Raw genomic sequence first — 19,735 nt, 5'->3', positions numbered from 1 at the left:
ACTCCTGAGAAATGGGAATTATACTTTACATTTCTTCTTTAGCTCCACATGTCCTTGTCTAGTGATAGGACAAAGTAGGTGTTTAATAAGTCAATATTTATCATTTAGTTGTACCATTGAAATTTTAACCGTGGAAACTGCTCATCTGTGTCGTGTCCCTCTCGCTATAGCAGATGCATCAGACTTAGCGTGTGCGCTAAGATAAAGTGTCTGAGTAGGACAGGATCCTCACACAGCATGAAGAAAAGCAGCTGCTTTATTTGAACAGTTAATCTTAAAGGGCCATTTAACTTTCAAACCGAGAGTCTTGTTTCTCTCTCTCTCCGTTTTCTCACTAGAACATCTCTAAGCCGGAGCTGCAACATCCAGACAGGACAAAAATTACTTATGATAAGAGCCTCAAAAACGCCCAAGAGCAGCAGTTCTCTGTCTGCGCTCATCCAGCTCCGAGCAGTCATCTCGCCAGGTCAGCAGTCCCGCTGCTCCCAGGAGTGATAGCTATCATTTGCTCAGCTGTCGAGCCAGCCTTTCCCCTCTTCTTGGTATCTTTTGAGGGGACGTTCTTCCTCTTCTCTAGCGTTCAAGGAAAAGAAAGAAATCTGAAGATGCCTTTGTTAGCAAGTAAAGTCCAGTATATTTCAGGCAAAGGCGATTCTAAAGAGCTGAGCAACAGAGCGTTAATGCAGTTGGGTCCCTGTCAGCAGGTCTAAGTCACTACCTGTCCTAAGTCACTACCTTCTCTCCTGCGGCTCCACCAAGGAGGGGCCCAGACAGCAGCCAATCAAGGTCTCAACATGCTCACCACACATGAGCCCTGTTTCTTAGCACAGTCGAGGTGACGACTAAGATGGTCACCAGTGGGCCTACCTTTTCTGAGAGCGAAAGTCAACTCAGAGGCCTCGTTGACACCCAGGCTTGTCCCTGTACTGACGTCATTCTGAAATGGCCGGCTGCTCACACGTTTCCTAGTACCAATCGGAGCTGGTAAACAAGTGTCACTACTGAGATTACTTCCTCTCTCAGGAGTCCCTCGCCACTCTCCACCTGCCTGGAAAAAGCTCTCTATTCCAGCTGCTTCTTTTTTAAAATATATATATTTTATTGATTTTTTACAGAGATGAAGGAAGAGGAATAGAGAGTTAGCAACATCGATGAGAGAGAAACATTGATCAGCTGCCTCCTGCACACCCCCTACTGGGGATATGCCCGCAACCAAGGTACATGCCCTTGACCGGAATCGAACCTGGGACCCTTGAGTCCACAGGCCGACGCTCAATCCACTGAGCCAAACCAGTCAGGGCCCAGCTGCTTCTTCTTAAACTGACCTTAAACAGACATAAGAAGTGAATTCTTGAAAAGTTGCATCTCATTCAAAATCTGTTCCAAACACATTAAGAAAGACGAAGGACATTTAGAATTATAATTGACTTCAAAAGACATAAACTCTGAGATTACTAATGGGTCTCATACAACATTGGAGGCTGGTTGCAGATGACTTTCTGTGACAAAAGAAAAACATTTCTTCCTTTCTAGCTCCTCTGTACTTACTCTCAAAGCTTAGCTGACTATACTGTACAGAAGTTAGTATGTAACACACACACACGGTGGAGCAAAAGCAGGTTTATAGTTGTTTGTGTAGGATATAATATAATAATGAATAAATAATAATATAAGAACAAACTGTTTCATGTACTCACAACTATAAACCTACTTTTGCCCCACCCTGTATGTATAGACAGGGTGCTCCCACAAATGTATACACACATGTTGAATAATTATAAAGACAGTGTTTATTAAAATACATTTCTTTTTTAGAATTATCAGTTATTAAAGTGTGTATACACTTTTGGGGACACCCTGTATATATAAGTTTTTCTCTCTCCTTGCTGTGCAGAAAGATTCTTATAGAAATCTAGTTAACCAGCACCTTCTCTAAGAAAAGCAGCCAACCAGACAAGACCCTATTTCTTTTTCATCCAGAAATAAGACTACAAAGATATTTGTAAAATGCAGGTTGGCCTACTGTGTGCCTATTCCTCTTGTATGAAAAGTCATCTCTCACCTGCTCACATCACAGCCTCCTTCCTCAACAGCCATGCAGACCTGCCCCCTGGCAGTGTTACACCAATAGCGGCACTACTGACAGATTGGTCACAAGCATGAGCGGGCCAATTTGCTGTTCTCTGACACTTATTTAAAGGAAATGTTTGAATAGGCACTTTTAGAAATTGGACATTCTTTTAACAAAGCAACTACTTTCCCACTTAATACATTTCTCTTTATGTTCAGATTTTCTAAGAAAGATATTAAAAACCTATGAATACCACCACGGTAAAGAGCTTAGGGAATGATTGGAAATTCATATCTGGATCTGGGATGGCTAGTGAAGAATCAAGATGACCAAGTTTGTTCACTCTGAAACAAATACAGCAAAGTATTCATTATAGGATCTAGATCAGTGGTTCTCAACCTTCTGGCCCTTTAAATATAGTTCCTCATGTTGTGACCAAACCATAAAATTATTTTCGTTGCTACTTCATAACTTTAATGTTGCTACTGTTATGAATCGTAATGTAAATATCTGATATGCAGGATGGTCTTAAGTGACCTCTGTGAAAGGGTCGTTCGACCGCCAAAGGGGTCGCGACCCACAGGTTGAGAACCGCTGATCTAGATGGTGAGTGGTGTTCACTGAATTTTCTTCACCCTTTATAGGCATTTAAAATATTTTCAAAATCAACTGTATAAAAATATTGCCAGGTTCTTACCCTGGTTACCTAATCGTGGTTATCTAAACAAACTTGGTAAACACCAGTGCAGCCAGTGAATGGGAAACACTGGCCATGTCTGCAGGTGTTTTCTTAGCATCCCCTCCCTTTAACACTAGAAAGACTGAAATTTAGTATATACTTATATTGCCCAAAAGCAGTCAAAATGACTGCATTGTGAAAGAATAATATCGGAGCACTCTTCACTTATGTTCCTTAGCTTTTCCAATAACTCACTTCTATTCGACATTTCTTTCATGAATTTAGGGCGCAAAAGAAATAAAATAAACAACTTATTAGAACAAGTATCACTGCATAAAGATTCGAATAACAAGTACTAGTTTAGCTTATTGAGCAACTGGAACTTATCAAGTATCGACAATTTATCATGTACTTGTATGTTATCATGTGACGGTAATCGAAAAAAAAATGAAAACTGTTATTTCAATACAGAGCCGAACTGATCATATAAGAAATTTACTCAATTCAATAATAAGAGTCATTTGATTATTTAAAATTTCCCAAGCAGTCAAAATGACTGCTTTTGGGCAATATAGGTATAACACATATATATATACCAGGAATGAAGGAGGGGGAGGTAACTACAATTATTAATAAACGCATTTATATGTTGTACAAAAAGTCACAAAATTCTAAGACATTGTGTCCTTATATACATAATTGTTTTTCTAATTGAAATTAAAAAGCAGTCAAAATGACTTCCTTGGGCAATCTAGTGTTAATGCTAGTGGATTTCCTGAGCGATGTGATCACGTGGGCATGTGGACTAATAGCAGCAACTATAAAACAACTCGATATGTTGAGCAGGTCATAAGGCACTGCTGAACACATGGTCCCACGCACATTTCTCTTTGGTCTATGAGGGAGTTGAGCCAGCATCATTTTTGCTTTATAGATCAGGGGTGGGGAACCTTTTTTCTGCCAAGGGCCATTTAGACATTTATAACATCATTCTCAGGCCATACAAAATTATCAACTTAAAAATTAGCCTGCTATATTTGGTCAAACATTTCATTTACTCACCCCTAATGCCTTGGCAGGGCCCAGACCAAATGATTTCGTGGGCCTTATATGGCCCTCGGGCCTCACGTCCCCACTCCTGCTATAAAGAAAATAGAGCCCAGGGTAGGTAAGTGGCTTGGGTTTGTCTATTGTCACTAAGATGACTAGGAAGGAGACCAGATCCCTGTTTTAAATGCTTTTCCCACCAGGCCACGATGAAATTTGCATCAGTTATTTTTTCTGAAAGGCTATAAAGAATCACAACAGAAATTCTACAAACATTAAAATGTACTGACCCAGTAACAGAATTAATAATACAAAGATAACAACTAAATAAGACAATTTGAAGATGGAGATGAATGTTATAAAATCCCCAAAGTCCCATCAGTCATGAAATAGTAAATTTGCTTGGCTGCCTCAGCAGTGAGAATAGGTGAGTGCTGAAAGCCACGATGACAACACAATCAAGACAGGATAAGGGCATTTTCTCCTTCACCTTCCTGGGTAACCCTGACGTGGCCACCAGGGGTTGGTTATTTGAGGCCCTTACTTGTCATGAAGAGGCCAAACAATATCAGCAGTGTGTAAAATAAAATAATAAGAATAAAATTCAAAGAAAATCAAAATGCAAGCTGTGGTATTTCTTTAGGTCTAGATAGACACTGAAGAATCAAATTAGACCCTAACGCATCTTGATTCTAAGAATTATTTTAGTACAGTGAGACCATTAGCACCTCCTCTCAGAGCTATGGAGGGACTGGGGGGATCAATTGATCAGCTCTGTTTTCAACTTAATGATTCGCATCATGACTTCCAGCATCCCTTAAAATTTACTAATCTGGTTACGCTAATAAAAGCTAAATCTGTTCTGTACCACACAGTGGAACGGCAACAACTGGCCGTGATGCAGATATCAGTCAAATGCCACATTTTTCACATTAACATAACCCGAGGTGATGAAAACAACCTGCTATTGCTGCTGGCCGCACTTCCTTGGGACCCCAGCAAGAGGACTGGCGGTACCTCATCTCAGCCGGAGAGAGATCGGGTTTGGGCATCAGTGTAATTCTCTCTCGCTCATCATCACACTGTGAGCAGATGTGTCTACCAACCTTCAAGGAGGTTTAACCCCTGCTCCAGCAATCACTCGGCCTACTCAACATTCATTTGGAACCTTGTTGAGGCCTAGAATTTAGACCATCCTGACCCTGTTGCCTAACACTGCTTCCTGCCAGAGGGTATTCAAGGCAAATACAGCAAACTGCATATATTGTGTTCTATATAACTTGCTTCCAATTAGCCGTAGTAGGTTAAGCAGTGCCTGCCCCCAAATAAATTCCCACACAGACCCTCGGCGTGACCCTTCTAGGATACGGGGTCTTTGCAGATGTAATTAAGGACTGAGATGAGATCATGCTGGCCTAGGGTGGGCCCTAAATCCAATGACAGTGTCCTCAGAAAAGCCAGAAAAGGACAAATGGAGACACAGATGAGAAGACCAGGTTACATTGGAGGCAGATCAGAGTCCCGTTGCCAGAAGCCAAGAATCGCCAGGATGACCAGAGGTGGATGAGGCAAGATCCTCCTCTAGAGCCTTGGGGGGAATGTGGCCCCTGGAAATTTGGTATGGGAACTGGAGGATGTATCTCCACTGTTTTAAGCCACCAAGGTTGTGGTAATTCGGATGGCAGCCCCAGGAAATGAACACACTGGCTTTATTGGTCATTAACCCCGCACGCTGCTTTTGCTGCTAATAAATGGTCTGCAGAAAAACACCAGGAACAGAGAAAGGAGGTGATACAGTATCATCTTGCTGCCACACAGGGCAGTGTGAGGCCGGAGGCAGAGGCTACTAGGTGGGTACCAGCATACGAAGAACTGGAGTGGGTAGACAGCACAGTGGCACAGAGAGGAGACACGCTGAAATGTGGGCAGGGATGGCAAGGATGGGGGCAGGAGCCAGGGGTCTGTACAGGTGAGAGGTAAGGAGCAGGCAGGGAACATGTATCGGAGCAGCCAATGCTGGGATTCACCTGTGATGTGCGGAGGGAAGGAGACATGGTTTACAGTCATCGTTCCACCTGGTCGTTAGAGGTGACCCCTGTGCTCCGGTGGCACATGTACTATTCTTGCGTTACAAGGAGGAAACAGGTGCAGAGTGGCTAGCAATTTGGTCCTGGCCACAAAGTTTTCAACTGCAATGCTGGGATTTAAAGCCATCTGTATCTGCTTCGAAGGCTTAGGTACCCAGCTTGGTTCAAGGATCAGAGAGCCCGCTCTTATAAGCCCAACTGAATTAAAGAATGTCTGGACTATAATTTTCAGATGCTTCCTCTCGGGCAATAATTGATTCTCTGGCAAAGACAGATCCAGGCCAGTGGCACTAATCCTGGCTGCACCTTACAAAACTCGAATGCCCAGGCCCCCTTCTCTGGGGTGGGTCAGAGCAGTGATGTTGCAGGAAGCTCCTGGGCTATTCTAACAGTCACTGTTGCTGAGAATCACTGCTCTAAACCCTTGGGTACCAGTGGGCAGTGCGACTGGCTAAGAGAGTGTGGTGTTTGCGGGCTGACTATAACCACTTCACTCCTCAGAGGGAACCTGACCAATACTGGGGCATTGAGGAAAATTAAAATATGCTTTAAATCTTTTGAGCGATCACCTACAAGTTTTACTTGCACAGCTTACTGGTATGTTTTTTTTGCAGGAATTTGAGCCTAAGCATAGAAAGCCGCCTCTGCATGAGCCAGGAAACATAGGCTCATCCTGTGTTTGGAAAGAACTTTGAAAAAACTCAGCGATGTGCTAGACTAGGAAGCAGCTTCTGCTGCCACAGTAAATATTGTTTTTACATTTCTGGGCCTGTAGGAAACAAAGCTGAATCGTTTAAGTGACTATTGCTCTCCACGAAGCTAAGAGCGCACAGCGTGAGGTTCCGTTTCCAAACCGACAGCTGGGTGTGGGGGTATTATATAAGGAAAGGCTTCTAGAACTTTACTCTCCATCAAAGTCACCTGGGAGGCTGGTTAGAGCAAGGCTTCCTGGGCGCCAGCCCAGAGTGGAGTGAGGTGCAGGGACTTGCATCTCTCCCGGCTCGGGAGATGCTGATGCTGACAGTCCCTGGACCACATTTGGTGCTACCCTGGCACCGGCCACACTTCTCCAACTCTAATGTGCATGCAAATACCCCGGTGAGGATGTCCAAATGCAGATTCTGACGTTCTTGTCCACAGACCCTCTCTAGGTAGCAAGGTAAAGCATATTCCATCAGGGGTAGGGAGAAAACTGGTACCTTTGTTCAAGCATTCGGGTGCCCATGCAGCACTGTGACAGGTAAAAGGTAAACACCTTAAGCATTACCACCCTTGCCCTTTTTTCGGATGGAGACACTAAGGAAGCAATAAATTAAATGACGCCTCCACACCAATAGTAAGTAGGGAACTGAGTGGCCGTCTCCTGCGTCGCAGGCGTGAGCAATCTGTAGACTCCTGTAGGCAGATAAGGCGTGAGAGGGCGTCCACTTCAATTGAGTGTTTCTATAGCTCCAGGTGCAAAGGCTAGGAGCTCTGACTCAGGAGAAATGAGGAATGTCTTAAGAGATTTCCTCATTTTGAGGCATCAGGCTTTGCCGTGCACCATGTGGAAGCCATTTTTTAAAAGGCGGAATCTCAGATAGCGAGAGCATGAGGTATATTCAATCCTGCCTTCAGATGGACAACATTCGAGGCTTGAGAACGATGACATTTTAATGTAAGCATTGCCCATAATCTTCAACCCAAGACCACAAATCTTACCCCACGAGGAGAAAGCATGCACGCGCATGTCCTTGTACCAAGGAAGCTGCCATTAATTCTCTCCTTGTCACGCAGTCATCCATGTATTCACTAGTGAGCATCTTGGTAGCAGACACTGTTCCAGGGCTAGGAATTTAGGAGAGAACCACCTGCAACTAATATCTGAGCCACACTGTGGGCACAGAGGCCAGAGGTGGCTGGTGCTGTGCTTTCACTTCTCTGTGAGACAAGATAGGAAACAAGGGGTTTGGAGCACTGTGGCCCTAACTATGGTGAGAGCCCAGCCCCCACCTGCTGTAGATTGGCACTTTTATAAAATACAATAGAAATAATTTACTGGGAACAAAGAAATGAAAAAAAATGCCACAGAAGGATATACAAAACACAAGTCCCAATTGTTACTATTAGAGCCGACGGACAGTGATAACTGCTTTAAGGGGTGGGGCTCTAAAGGCTTATTTTCAGCTCTGTGGTCTCCGGGCAGATGAGGAGCAAACAGCTGGCAGACAAGCTTGCTCCTCAGCTCGGCTTTGGGCAGAACTCATTCAGAGCGTGGCCTCCAGGGTTAGGCTCCTAGGTTTGCATTACAGTGCTGGCACTTGCAGCTATGTGACCAAAGGCAAGCCATTGAATTCCACTGTTTCTCAGTTTCCTCCCCACAAAGCTGTTGCCCATATACAGAAAACACAAGTCAAAACATAAAGCACTCAGGATAGTGTCTGGCTCACAGTAAATGCTATTAAAGTGTTAGCTGTGATCATTACTACTGTCTACAACTATTACTATTATTACTACTTCTATTACTACTGGTACTGTGCTCTGTATTATTTTGGGCCAACACTTGAACAGTTGTTTCACCTATAAAGTGGTGCTTGTAATCTCTTTCCTTCTATTGCTTCCTTTCCTTCTATGAACTCGGTGCCAAGGAAGTGAAATCACCATGTGAGGGCACACGATTGCCCATGGAAACTGCCCCTGTCATGGACTCTCTGTGCTTCCCAGATGCCAGTCCAGAGGGGAGGGCAGTGTCCGGGGTCCCTGCACCTATACCTCATCACAGGTGACAGCAGCCATGGGAAACTGTCCTCCAGGCACCGAGACCCAGCTGGGCTGGTGCTGCCTGATGCTGAGCAACCAAACCACAGTCTAACAGACAGAGCGACTTTGAAGGACATTTTAAAACTTCATGTAATTGAATGCTTCACCCACCTGCATTTTTTCACACATGCACAGATTTCCCCAAATGCCCTTCTTGACAGCTGTTTTGGAAACTCAGCTTAAAATTTTCAGAATTATTTCTTACTTTTTCTTCAGATTCGTCACCTACAATTGGCTGGGGATCACAACACCCAGGTGACAGAGAAGCATTTGAGAAATATTGAGACTTGAGCTTGGGAAATTTTCTTAGAAAACAATTTACGGTCATTTTAAAGCAAGACTAAAGCTCAAGATCTGAAAGGGGAATAACCATCACTCTAGTTCCTTCCTAAATCTCCTAAATCTGAGACTATGAAACAAATTTATTAATATGGCCTAATGATTTTGCATTCTCATAAAATAAAAATTTTATTAAGAAAGAGAGGGCAACAAAACAACCAAATAAGAAACAACCAAAGAAGAAAGCGAGTGTTTTGGCTGTAAAAACAAATTTGGAGATTACTAACGTGAATGGCCTAGTTTCAAGACTCACTCACTCACATGAAATTACCACACTGTGACTAGGTCAAAGAGAGAATAGGTCAAATTGGAGTTCTTATCTGGCCTCAGAATGAATGGAGTTACTGATTTAAGGAACGAGAGGGAAAACCACACAACATTCAAACGGCATAGTGACATGTGCAAAGGCTGGTGATGAGGTTGGGAGGGATTTGACAAGCATATGGGGAGACTGCCCAGAGATGTAATTCAGTATGTGGCCCTGACATGGCCCAGATAACAGTCAACTGGTTATGAGTCTGAATGTGTCTTTGCCACTCGAGCCGAAAACGGTAATGTTTAATAAGCCAGCATCTTTAGTTCACAGACTCACTCTAGGGATCTTGCTGTAAATGTCATTTAAATTCAGTACACCAAGCACACTGAAGGTGCTCTGTACAGCGGAGAGCGTGGCACTGTAGGGGCACAGATGCTGAGAGGTGTCCTGACAGAGAGGAAGTTAATGTCAAACAACAACAAAAAATATTAACAAGTCTGTGTCAGTCTCTATTTCTTATCTTTTCCTCCAACTCTGCAATTATTTATGAATCTCAAAACTTATTCTCTGTGTCTATCTACCTCTCCACCCTCCATCTCTCCATGCTTGTATGCATTCATTCAGTAAATGATTTATTGAGTGCCTTCCTGCCGCCTGGTACTGTATTAGGCTTTTAGAACTTACATTGTAGTTGGAAAAGACAAAAAATAAACAAGTTAGAAAATAAATGAAATAATAATTACAATTGTGTTAAGAAGGAAAAAACAAAGTCAAAGTGTTAAAATAGTGACTAGCTGGGGAAACCTATTTGGGATCCTAACAAAAAAGAGAATTCCATTCAGATGATTCAAATGAAGAAATATTAAAGAGGAGATACTCCCAGGGGTATGGGCAGCACTGACAGAAGCAACAACAGCTGTCCTGGTACCAGAAACCAGCAATGGCAGAGAGCAGTGATCAAGGTCAAGGAGAAGAAAGGATGTAGCCAGAGTCCACTGAGAGCTGCAGGTCTGGAGGAAGGGTCATTGGGCAGGACTGTTGCCGAGGGATGTGCCCACAGCCAGCACCATGATGCAGCGTGGAGAGGAAGGAGATAAGAAATAACCCAACCTCCTCCTCCCACCCTCCTACCTGCTGCTAGTGCTTCCTATTGGTACAACCTGATCCCAAGCCCCCTGGCAAGGGAGCTTTGGTGATATCGTCCACAGAGTTTGACTTTAGTGTTGAGAATGGACTGGGGACATGAATGGAGGAGGGGAGAATGGAGAATAACCAGAGAAGGGGACCTACTTAGGTGGGACAGTCAGGAAAAGCTTCTTCGTGGAGGTGACATTTGAATTGAGACTCAAGGAGGAGAAGGTCCCAGCCCTGCACAGAGCCAGTGGGAGAGCCATCCAGCCTCTGTGATTCTCCCTTCTCTAGGCCAGGCTCAGTACACATCCCTCACCGGGAACCATGTCACACAGACCCCGACGATCTGAATGAACCCACTCCTCGGTGTGATGCTATAATTCAAGTTCCGGGAGAAGCAAATGGCGCTACTCGATTTTCTCAACACCACGGAGGCGTCTGCTCATAAACGAGAATGCTCCTATCTAGGACACTACCTATGAAAGACTCAGCGTTGCTATCAATTCTAATGTGCACAGAAGGAAAAATCAAGAAAGCTATATACACAAAGGTGGGTAAGGGCAGCCATTAAAGCAACTGTAGCTTCCTTCCACTGGTACAACTTCTCTTTGAAGAGTGAAAGCCTTCCACATTTGCAGATATCCTCATTTCATGCAACTTGGGTAAAAAATGAAGAAACATTTTTCTCTCTTAAGTGAAAAAACGCCAGGAAGATTCCATTTCAATTACAACTGTAATAGCAATCAATGTACAGCCATAATTTAAACTCATACTATTTTCTTTTAGTTTTATATTTGTCTTTATGTCCCCGGATAAAATGGATACAAAATAAATACCTCAAGCCTATGAATCCACATATCCACTGAGAAATTATTTTATGTCTGCTGCCCAGAAACCATTTCTTTATATAGTTAAAGTAAAAGTTTCAATATTAACAAGACCATCACTTAAACCGAAATGGTATGACTTTGAAAAGCCAGTTTGCTGGTAGGTTCAAGTTCACTGTGAGCTGGCCAGTCCGTAACAGCGTCTGCCCTCCAATGGATGGGTACGGGGGTTTCGGTGGCCTCTGTTCGGCAGGGAGATTTCCTTCCTGTAAGTCCCAGCAAGGGCAAATGCCAGGCAAATAAGGAGGCCTTGCCTGCATGTTAATGAGATGTGCATTCTACCATATTCAAAGCTATCCACATTTTTCTTAAAGATCCTAAGGAATTTCCATTATCTCTATATTAGTCCTAAATGTCCTTAGTGCCTATTTAATTTATTTCCTCTTGTTTTGTCCCCAGTGAATATAAAAACAGATGGCAATTCTTCTTCTGTTTTTTAATTTGAGACTCTTGCGAAGGCCATGAAAACTGTTGACAAACAGTAAGTTCAAAGCATATCCTTACCTGCAGCAGAGGGCGCTGCACGCCCAGCACCTTCATGGTGTCCGCGTTGGCCAGGATCTTCAGGGGATCCGATGTTTTCGTGACTCCTTCAATCTCCTTGTTGATCTCAGCCAAGACTTGATTGAGAAAGATGTTTTTGATGTACACAGTGAGGAACTCTCGGAGAGGACACTGTTTGGCTGGCCCAAGTCCCAAGGCATGCTCAACTTCCTGAATGAACCTGGAAGCCAAACAGGAATGGTTGTCACATGTATCAGAAAGATGGCTACAGAAACATGACAAAACCCACATGGGTATCTCTGGACTTTGGCTATTTTCATGGAGGGAAGCAGGGAAATTCCTAGAATTCTTAACAAAAGCAGCTCATCACTCTATAATAGTCATATCCATATATATCCATATCTATGTATATAGATATACTAGGGGCCTGGTGCACGAAATTCGTGCACTGGGTGTGTGTGGGGGGAGTGTCCCTCAGCCCAGCCTGCCCCCTCTCACATACTGGGAGCCCTCAGGCGTTGACCCCCATCACCCTCCAATCGCAGGATCGGCCCCTTGCCCAGGCCTGACGCCTCCGCCAGAGGCATAGACCCCCATCACCCTCCGATCGCCTGATCAGCCCCTTGCCCAGGCCTGACGCCTCCGCCAGAGGTGTCAGGCTTGGACAGGGGACCCCCATCTCCCCCCGATCACTGGCTCTGGCCCCCGCCCAGGCCTGAGGCCTCTGGCCCAGGAATCATGCCTGGGCAGGGGACCCCCATCTCCCTCTGATCGCTTGCTCCACCCCCCGCCCAAGCCTGACACCTCTGACCCAGGCTTCAGGCCTGGGCAAGGGGACCATCATATCCCCCCAATCCCCGGCTCTGCCCCCCACCCAGGCCTGATGCCTGATGCCTCGGCCAGAGGAGTTGACCCTCATCACCCGCCGATCACCAATCACTGGATCGGCCCCTTGACCAGGCCTGAGGCCTCCGGCAGAGGTGTCAGGCCTGGGCAGGGGACCCCCAGCTCCCCGCGGTTGCAGGCTCCGCCCCTGCCCAGGCCTAACACCTCTGGCCTAGGCGTCCGGCCCGGGCAGCGGGGACCCGCAGCTGCAGCGGCCCCGCGATCGTGGGCTCCTCTTTAGGCCCAGGCAAGGGACCCCTAGCTCCCGGGACTGCCAGCTTCGACCGTGCCCAGCTCCCATTGCTGGCTCCACCCCTACTTCCTGCTATCACTGGCCAGGGCGGAAAAGGCACCTGATTCTCCGATCATGGCTGGGGGGCAGGGCAAAGGCGGCCCCAGGGCCACCTTTGCCCTGCCCCCCAGCTCTTAGCTCCCCCCTGGGTTTCCGATCACTGTCAGTGGCAGGGGGCTTCTTCCTGCTTTCCCTTTCGCCTCCCTGCATTGTGCCTACATACGCAAATTAACCGCCATCTTGTTGGCAGTTAACTGCCAATCATAGTTGGCAGTTAATTTGCATATAGCCCTGATTAGCCAATGAAAAGGGTATCGTCGTACGCCAATTACCATTTTTCTCTTTTATTAGATGGGATGTGTGTATATATATGTATGTGGATATATAAATATATATATGTATGTGGATATATATGTATATATGTTTTAATATATAAATATATGTCATCTTTCTCTATATAACTATCCATCTTTTAAAATGTTATTTCACTAATTAAATAGAAATAGGATGAAGTAGAAAACTACTTCTAACCTGGGGTGAAGAAAAAGAGATGCACAGAATATTTTTATTAATTCAAAAAGTAAATAAGAATACAAGAAGCAAAGCACAATCAAAGAAAAACAATTATGTGCAAATTTAAAAGCACACCCCAAACACTACATATTTCTCATTGAGATTTTTATATGTGTAGATAGAAATGTGTGTGTGTGTGTGTGTGTGTGTGTGTGTGTGTGAGAGAGAGAGAGAGAGAGAGAGAGAGAGAGAGAGAGAGAGAGAGAGAGAGGTGATGATACGTAAGTTGGGAAATTACAAAGTGAACAGGATGGGAGGTGGGGGCAAAGAAGGACTTCAGCCTTATTTGTAATGATCTATTTCCTTTACTAAAGTACTTAAAGCATATATAAAGGATTGTTAATAACTGCCAAAGCTCGGAGATGAGTGTGCAGTTGTTTGTCATATTACTCTTTGTGCTTTTCCATACTGGCAGTTCTTGCTTTGCATGTTTCTGATATATACAAATTTTTTTAAAAAAATATATTTTATTGATTTTCTACAGAGAGGAAGGGAGAGAGATAGAGAGTTAGAAACATCGATGAGAGAGAAACATCGATCAGCCGCCTCCTGCACATCTCCCACTGGGGATATGCCCGCAACCCAGGTACATGCCCTTGACCGGAATCGAACGTGGGACCTTTCAGTCCGCAGGCCGAGGCTCTATCCACTGAGCCAAACCGGTTTCGGCTGATATATACAAATTTAAGTTACTACAGTTAATGCCTGTCTTCCAAAACCAAGATTCAAATTCCAGTTAACAGTGTTTTAACTGGAGTAATGGCATAAAGTATAAACTCTGAGGCTAGCTCTTCAGTTCAGATACCTCTACCAGAATAATTGATGTTCACCATGATCAATGATCAATCATCTCAAAATGTAACGGTGACTGATCATTGCACATCTGTTATTCAGTTCATGTACAGACAGCAAAGTCTCTCAGTGATATGCCCATGTGATATTTTACAAAGGATAATTAAAAGGGAATTGGTCAAAAATGGTAAAAGTACAGAAAAAAACTAAAAGTGGTAACAGTGGGAGTGAAGTTTGAATTCAATGTAAATGGATTTATAGAAGCAATAATTGACCATAGGAATATTAACATTACCCCCATTCGAGAGGCAAATGCAGTCAGAGTGAAGGTGAACTTGATCTAAATAAATGAGGAAAGTGGTTATGACAAAAGGGATAAAGGTGGCCCAGAGGAGGTATGCCAGCCAAAAATCTCACATTATAAGAACTCTTTGAGATATTTCATGACAGTGAAAATCAAAGAATAAAATACTGGCAGTTGACCCGAACTTTGAAGGAGGTGTGACAGTTCACCAATGCATGCATAGGAAAGATGCTCACTGTGTATTGTAAGGTATACAACACAAAGAAGATGCAAGCATTTTTCAACTACTCTGGACAAGATTTTAACAAAGAAATTAAATGTTTCTAATAGCAAGTGGACTAAATACATTGTTATATGTATACATATCTGTATACATTTATAACAGTAAGGGAGTTTTTAATGTGTTGTTAAAATTTGTAAACTCATGAAACCACTGTGATTTCCCCACTGATTAAGACTCTCTGCAGGTAATGTTTACAGTTCCACAATGCTATGCAAAGCAGGTTACCAATTTTCTCAAAAAAAAAAAAAAAAAAGGAAAAGGAAAAGTGAAATGAAATGAAATGAAATGAAATGAAATGAAATGAAATAAATAAAGACAACAAAATGAATGACTAACTGGGAAGATATATCTGCAACCTATATTACAGATGACAGGTAGGGGAAAACAAACAAGTTTTGTAGAAAAATGACCAAGGGCACAAAAAGACAGTTTACAGTAAAAGGAAGACTGTGGTCAGTAAACATAAGGAAATATTCTTCATTTCATTCACAATGAGAAGAAAGGGAAGTAAACTATGCTGAGATGCCATTTTAGCATCTATGCATTGGCCAAATTCCAAAAGTCTGAAAACACACCCTGTCGGCCTAAGAGTGGGGAAAGAATCATTCTATAATGTTGATGGGAGTGAAAAAGTACAACCCTTATGAAAGGCATGTTGTCATGATCATTCAACATTACACATGCACTTCTCTTTGACCCAGAAATCGGACTTCTGAAAAAAATTTTTGGACAGCCATAGCTGAACATGATTACACAGGCCAGTGTGGCATTATTCTAATGGCAAAAGACTGGAAACAACAAAAAAATTCATCAGTCAGGGATTCATCAAATCCACTAATGTATCTGTACACTGGAATACCATGCAGCAACCTCAACCCTCCAAACATGGAAGCTGTGGGGGCACTAACATGTAAAGGCCTCCAGGATATATTAAGTGAGAAAAAGAGCAAATTGCAAAGCAATTTGTGTTCAGTAGTATTTATATTACACTGACTTTTGTGAAAGAACTATATATCCTCATTTGTTTATTTTCTTATAAAGACACCCTGGGAAGACTCATAACAAAACTAAAACTGCCCAGCAAGCATGGCTCAGTGGTTGAGTGTCAACCTATGAACCAGGAGGTTGTGGGTTAGATTTCTGGTCAGGGCACATGACTGGGTTACAGGCTTGGTCCCCAGTGGGGAACATTCAGAAGGTAGCTGATCGATGATTCTCTCTCTCATTGATGTGTCTCTTTCTCTCTCCCTCTCCCTCTCTCTCTGAAATCAATAAAAATATATTTTAATATTCAGTTTAAAGGCTAAAACTGAGTACCTGTAGGAAGCAGAAATGGGGGGGTCTGGAAGAGGAGTGGGAATACGATTTTTCAGTTACAACTTGTTTGAATCATGTGATTTTAAAAATCATGAATGTATTAACTACTCAAATAAATTTAAATTAGAAAATGAAAATCACCTACATATGTCAGAGACTATATTTCATAAACTGCTTTCTAATTAGATCACATTTAAAGTTTAGTGTATACATGTTCCTTCAGTTTAGCTGTTTAGCCTCTGAAGTGTTTCCTTCAGTTAATAAAGAAATAAATCGTGGTTAATTGTGCATATCAGCAGTTACACACTCCATTAACCCCCGGGTGTGCATGTGTGGTGGGGGAAGGAGCGAGCGCACATAGGACTATCATGAGGAAAAAGCAACCCAAAGAATTTGGGGGAAAGGCAGAAATTGAGAAGTGATGAGAAACAGCCACAGGCTTCTTAATTGATGTCATCAACATGGAGAGGGAAATAAAAATACGACGCAGACAAAATATAACGAGTCTTTAAGAAGAGTGAGTGGAAGAAGGTAGGGGACAATGAAGACATGGAAGTAGATAGCCAACCATGGCCATCATTGTCAGATCTCTGATTTCCGCACCCTGCTCTGTGGGCCACTTCTCATCTCATCTAACGCTCAAATCATCCACCAGGAGCCTCTGGGGCCCCTTGGTGGGCCTGTGAAAGAAAACCTCTGCTATTAATCTGCTGATGTGTAAATATAGCAAAGGTCTTATTTTATTATTTTTAATATTATGAGAATCAATCATCAGAATCCCAATTTATTCTTCTCAATGGGACTCCGATTTCTGAATACTTCTTACATTTTCAATATCTTTAACATCAGAACACAATTTGTAGTGGTTAATCTGTTCCTAAACAGTGACAGAAGGCTCTAAATGATCCCCCTGTTTGTGTTTTCTGGTCCCTTATTTGCCTTTGTGTCCTTAAAGTATCGAACTGCTCTGAGCACACTGATGGAGGAGTTCCCGTCACTTGCCACTGAGTGATTTCTCTCAAATACAAATCACTTATTCCCTAAAGCACACACATCCGTCTAAAACGACACATCCAGGCTGATGCTGTCATCTCTGACTGGAGGGGACCCATCCAGCATGTTCCCAAATCTGCTTTCAGAGCTGCGAGGGCCCTCCCTGTGCAGAAAGTGTGAAATATTCGTAAGAGAATGAAAGAGAAAAATTAGAGCTGTCTTATCAGACCGCTTTTGTACTCTAGTCAAAAATGGGTAGCCATTGCATTAATAGGCAAACTGCTCTTTCTGGGGCAGGCAGGACACTGAACCAGCGCCTTCTCAGGCATCTGGGAGGTGAGCCAGACTCCTGGTCACGGTGGGGAGGAGTGATCTAAGGAGGCTGAGCGGCCAAGAGCAGGCCTGAGAGCAGCGGTACCCGAGTCTGAATCCTGAACTTACAGGGTTGGGCAGACTATTCAGCCTCGCTTTATCTTAGCTTTGTATTCTGTAAAATGGTATGATAACACAGGACTGTTCTGATAATTAAACGAAGAGATGAAAGTTAAGCACTCAGCACAGAGGCTGACAGCAACTGCTAAGGAAATGGTAACTAATGCTATTTGTGTAAATGACCAAAGTCTCATGTGGCCAGGGGCCAAATTGCTCAGGCTGTATCCTCAGTGAGTAGGACTGGCTAGCACACAGTAGGCTCTCAGGATGTATTTGGCGAAGAAAGTGCTGAATAAAATAATTTACAGACCCTTTAACTTCAACCCATAGTTCCTGAAACGGGTATGTCCTTGCTGACAGATAATATCCTCTTCTCAAGAATGTGAACTAGATAGCCAAATAAAAAAATTGTTTTTGAAAAAAATCACCCCATACCTCCACCACCCCAACGTTAATAGTTGCCTCTCTCTAAAAGAGCATTCTCTAGTCCCTGCCCACATTCCACACTGCTTTTTACTTTGCATAATTCAGTTGTTTCACATTACTTTATATTCTGCTCTTTTGCAGAGTATCAGAGACTCATTCATCCCCTCCTGCTAATGGACACACATTATTAAACCAAACATTGATTAGGTAGCAGCCATGCTGCCGCCTGGTTTATTACAGATAATCCCACAGTGAACATCTTCATTTTGTTTCTGTTGAATTCTTTCCCCAAGTTATTGGCAGGACCTCCTCATGGTGGTTCATGAGCAAGTCTGTATTTTGTTTCCCCCAGCCCCCACAGTACACCGCATGGCTCCTTTCACCATCAAGGACTTTGAAGATGATCTGCTGAGTGGGAGGCAGAAGAGTGGAGAGGAGACTCATCAAAAAGCCCAGTTTTTCTCACACTGCTCCCAGTCAGCTCAATGGAAGTGAGGAAGCACTGAATTCTTTGCAGTCAAATGAATCTCATTAGGAAAGAAAACACTTCACTTCAAAGGGAAGATGAACCAGATGGAACCCTGTCAAAAGGGTATTATCTCATCTCACGAAGTGCCTTCATGTTAGGGATTTCCCATCTCTGTAAATGATGAGAAGGCAAACACAAAGCCCAGGTAGAGCTACATAGAAGCAGACAGAATGAGACTCGAAGGAAAGGATCTACATAATGCTATATGGGAAGCATTTAATTACAGGATTTCGAGAAATCTTATTCACATCAGCTTCCTAAATTGAAAATTGTAAAGTAGGATAAAACAAAAAAACAAGTGAGAGTAGACAACCTATTCTCATTGCATTTGAATGACCAAAGCATGGATCTTATTCCCGACATTGTAATATTGCTACTTGTAAATATTTTCCAGTTTTCTTTTCAGAATTTCATCAACTATGGGCCTCCTAAAATACGTACAAATGTATCAATATTTTAAATTTATTCTTTTTTATACAAGTCTATGTCCTTTGGACTGCATACAAGGAACACACACTACCTATATTTACCCAGGATTTTCAAGATTTGTATCTTGATTTGATTTCTATCCAGAGAAATTATAAACTAATTAAAATTTCACACAAGTTTCCCAGGTCCTTGCTTAACTCAGCCTCCTCCTCATTGCAAATTCTAGCTCATTGCAAAGCTCCATTTCTTCCATCTCATCTCAGCCACGAATTGTAGCTGTTACCAGCTAGAATCAGCCTTGAACACAGAGGGCCTTGATTGTGTTTTAGAAGTGGCAATGATATTTATTCACTTGAATATAAATAGTTGCTCATAGTAAACATGTACTCCTTACATTCACACCCTAATGAATTTCTTCAGCTCCATGGCCAACATTATCAGTAATGGGACAACCGAATATCCTGTGTCTCCTAACGGCATCACTTCTCTGGTATTCTTGTCCTGAACCCAAAAGTTGAATAGTCATGGGGAGACATCATCTTTCCATAAAATCAAAATACAAAATTAAAAGTGAAAATTTCAGGAAAATTCAATTCAGAATTCTGGGTTTTGGAGCACAAAGAATTTGTCCCTGTCTCTCATGAACAGTGTGTCGGTGTTTGCTGTTAATTATGCTTTCA

The 19,735-nt window shown here is 43.0% G+C and overlaps 1 protein-coding gene across 1 annotated transcript in view; it reads right to left on the bottom strand.

Moving 5' to 3' along the window:
• Positions 1–19,735, bottom strand: part of EXOC4 (exocyst complex component 4) — a 753,652-nt gene that overhangs the window by 205,346 nt on the left and 528,571 nt on the right. Inside the window, exon 11 of the mRNA XM_059711814.1 lies at positions 11,801–12,020. Coding sequence (XP_059567797.1) covers positions 11,801–12,020 — 220 coding nt within the window. The remainder of the gene's footprint in view (positions 1–11,800; positions 12,021–19,735) is intronic.

The sequence above is a fragment of the Myotis daubentonii genome, chromosome 10 (genome assembly GCF_963259705.1).
Source record: "Myotis daubentonii chromosome 10, mMyoDau2.1, whole genome shotgun sequence".
NCBI classification, from domain to species: domain Eukaryota; kingdom Metazoa; phylum Chordata; class Mammalia; order Chiroptera; family Vespertilionidae; genus Myotis; species Myotis daubentonii.
This window is presented reverse-complemented; position numbering and strand designations above follow the sequence as displayed.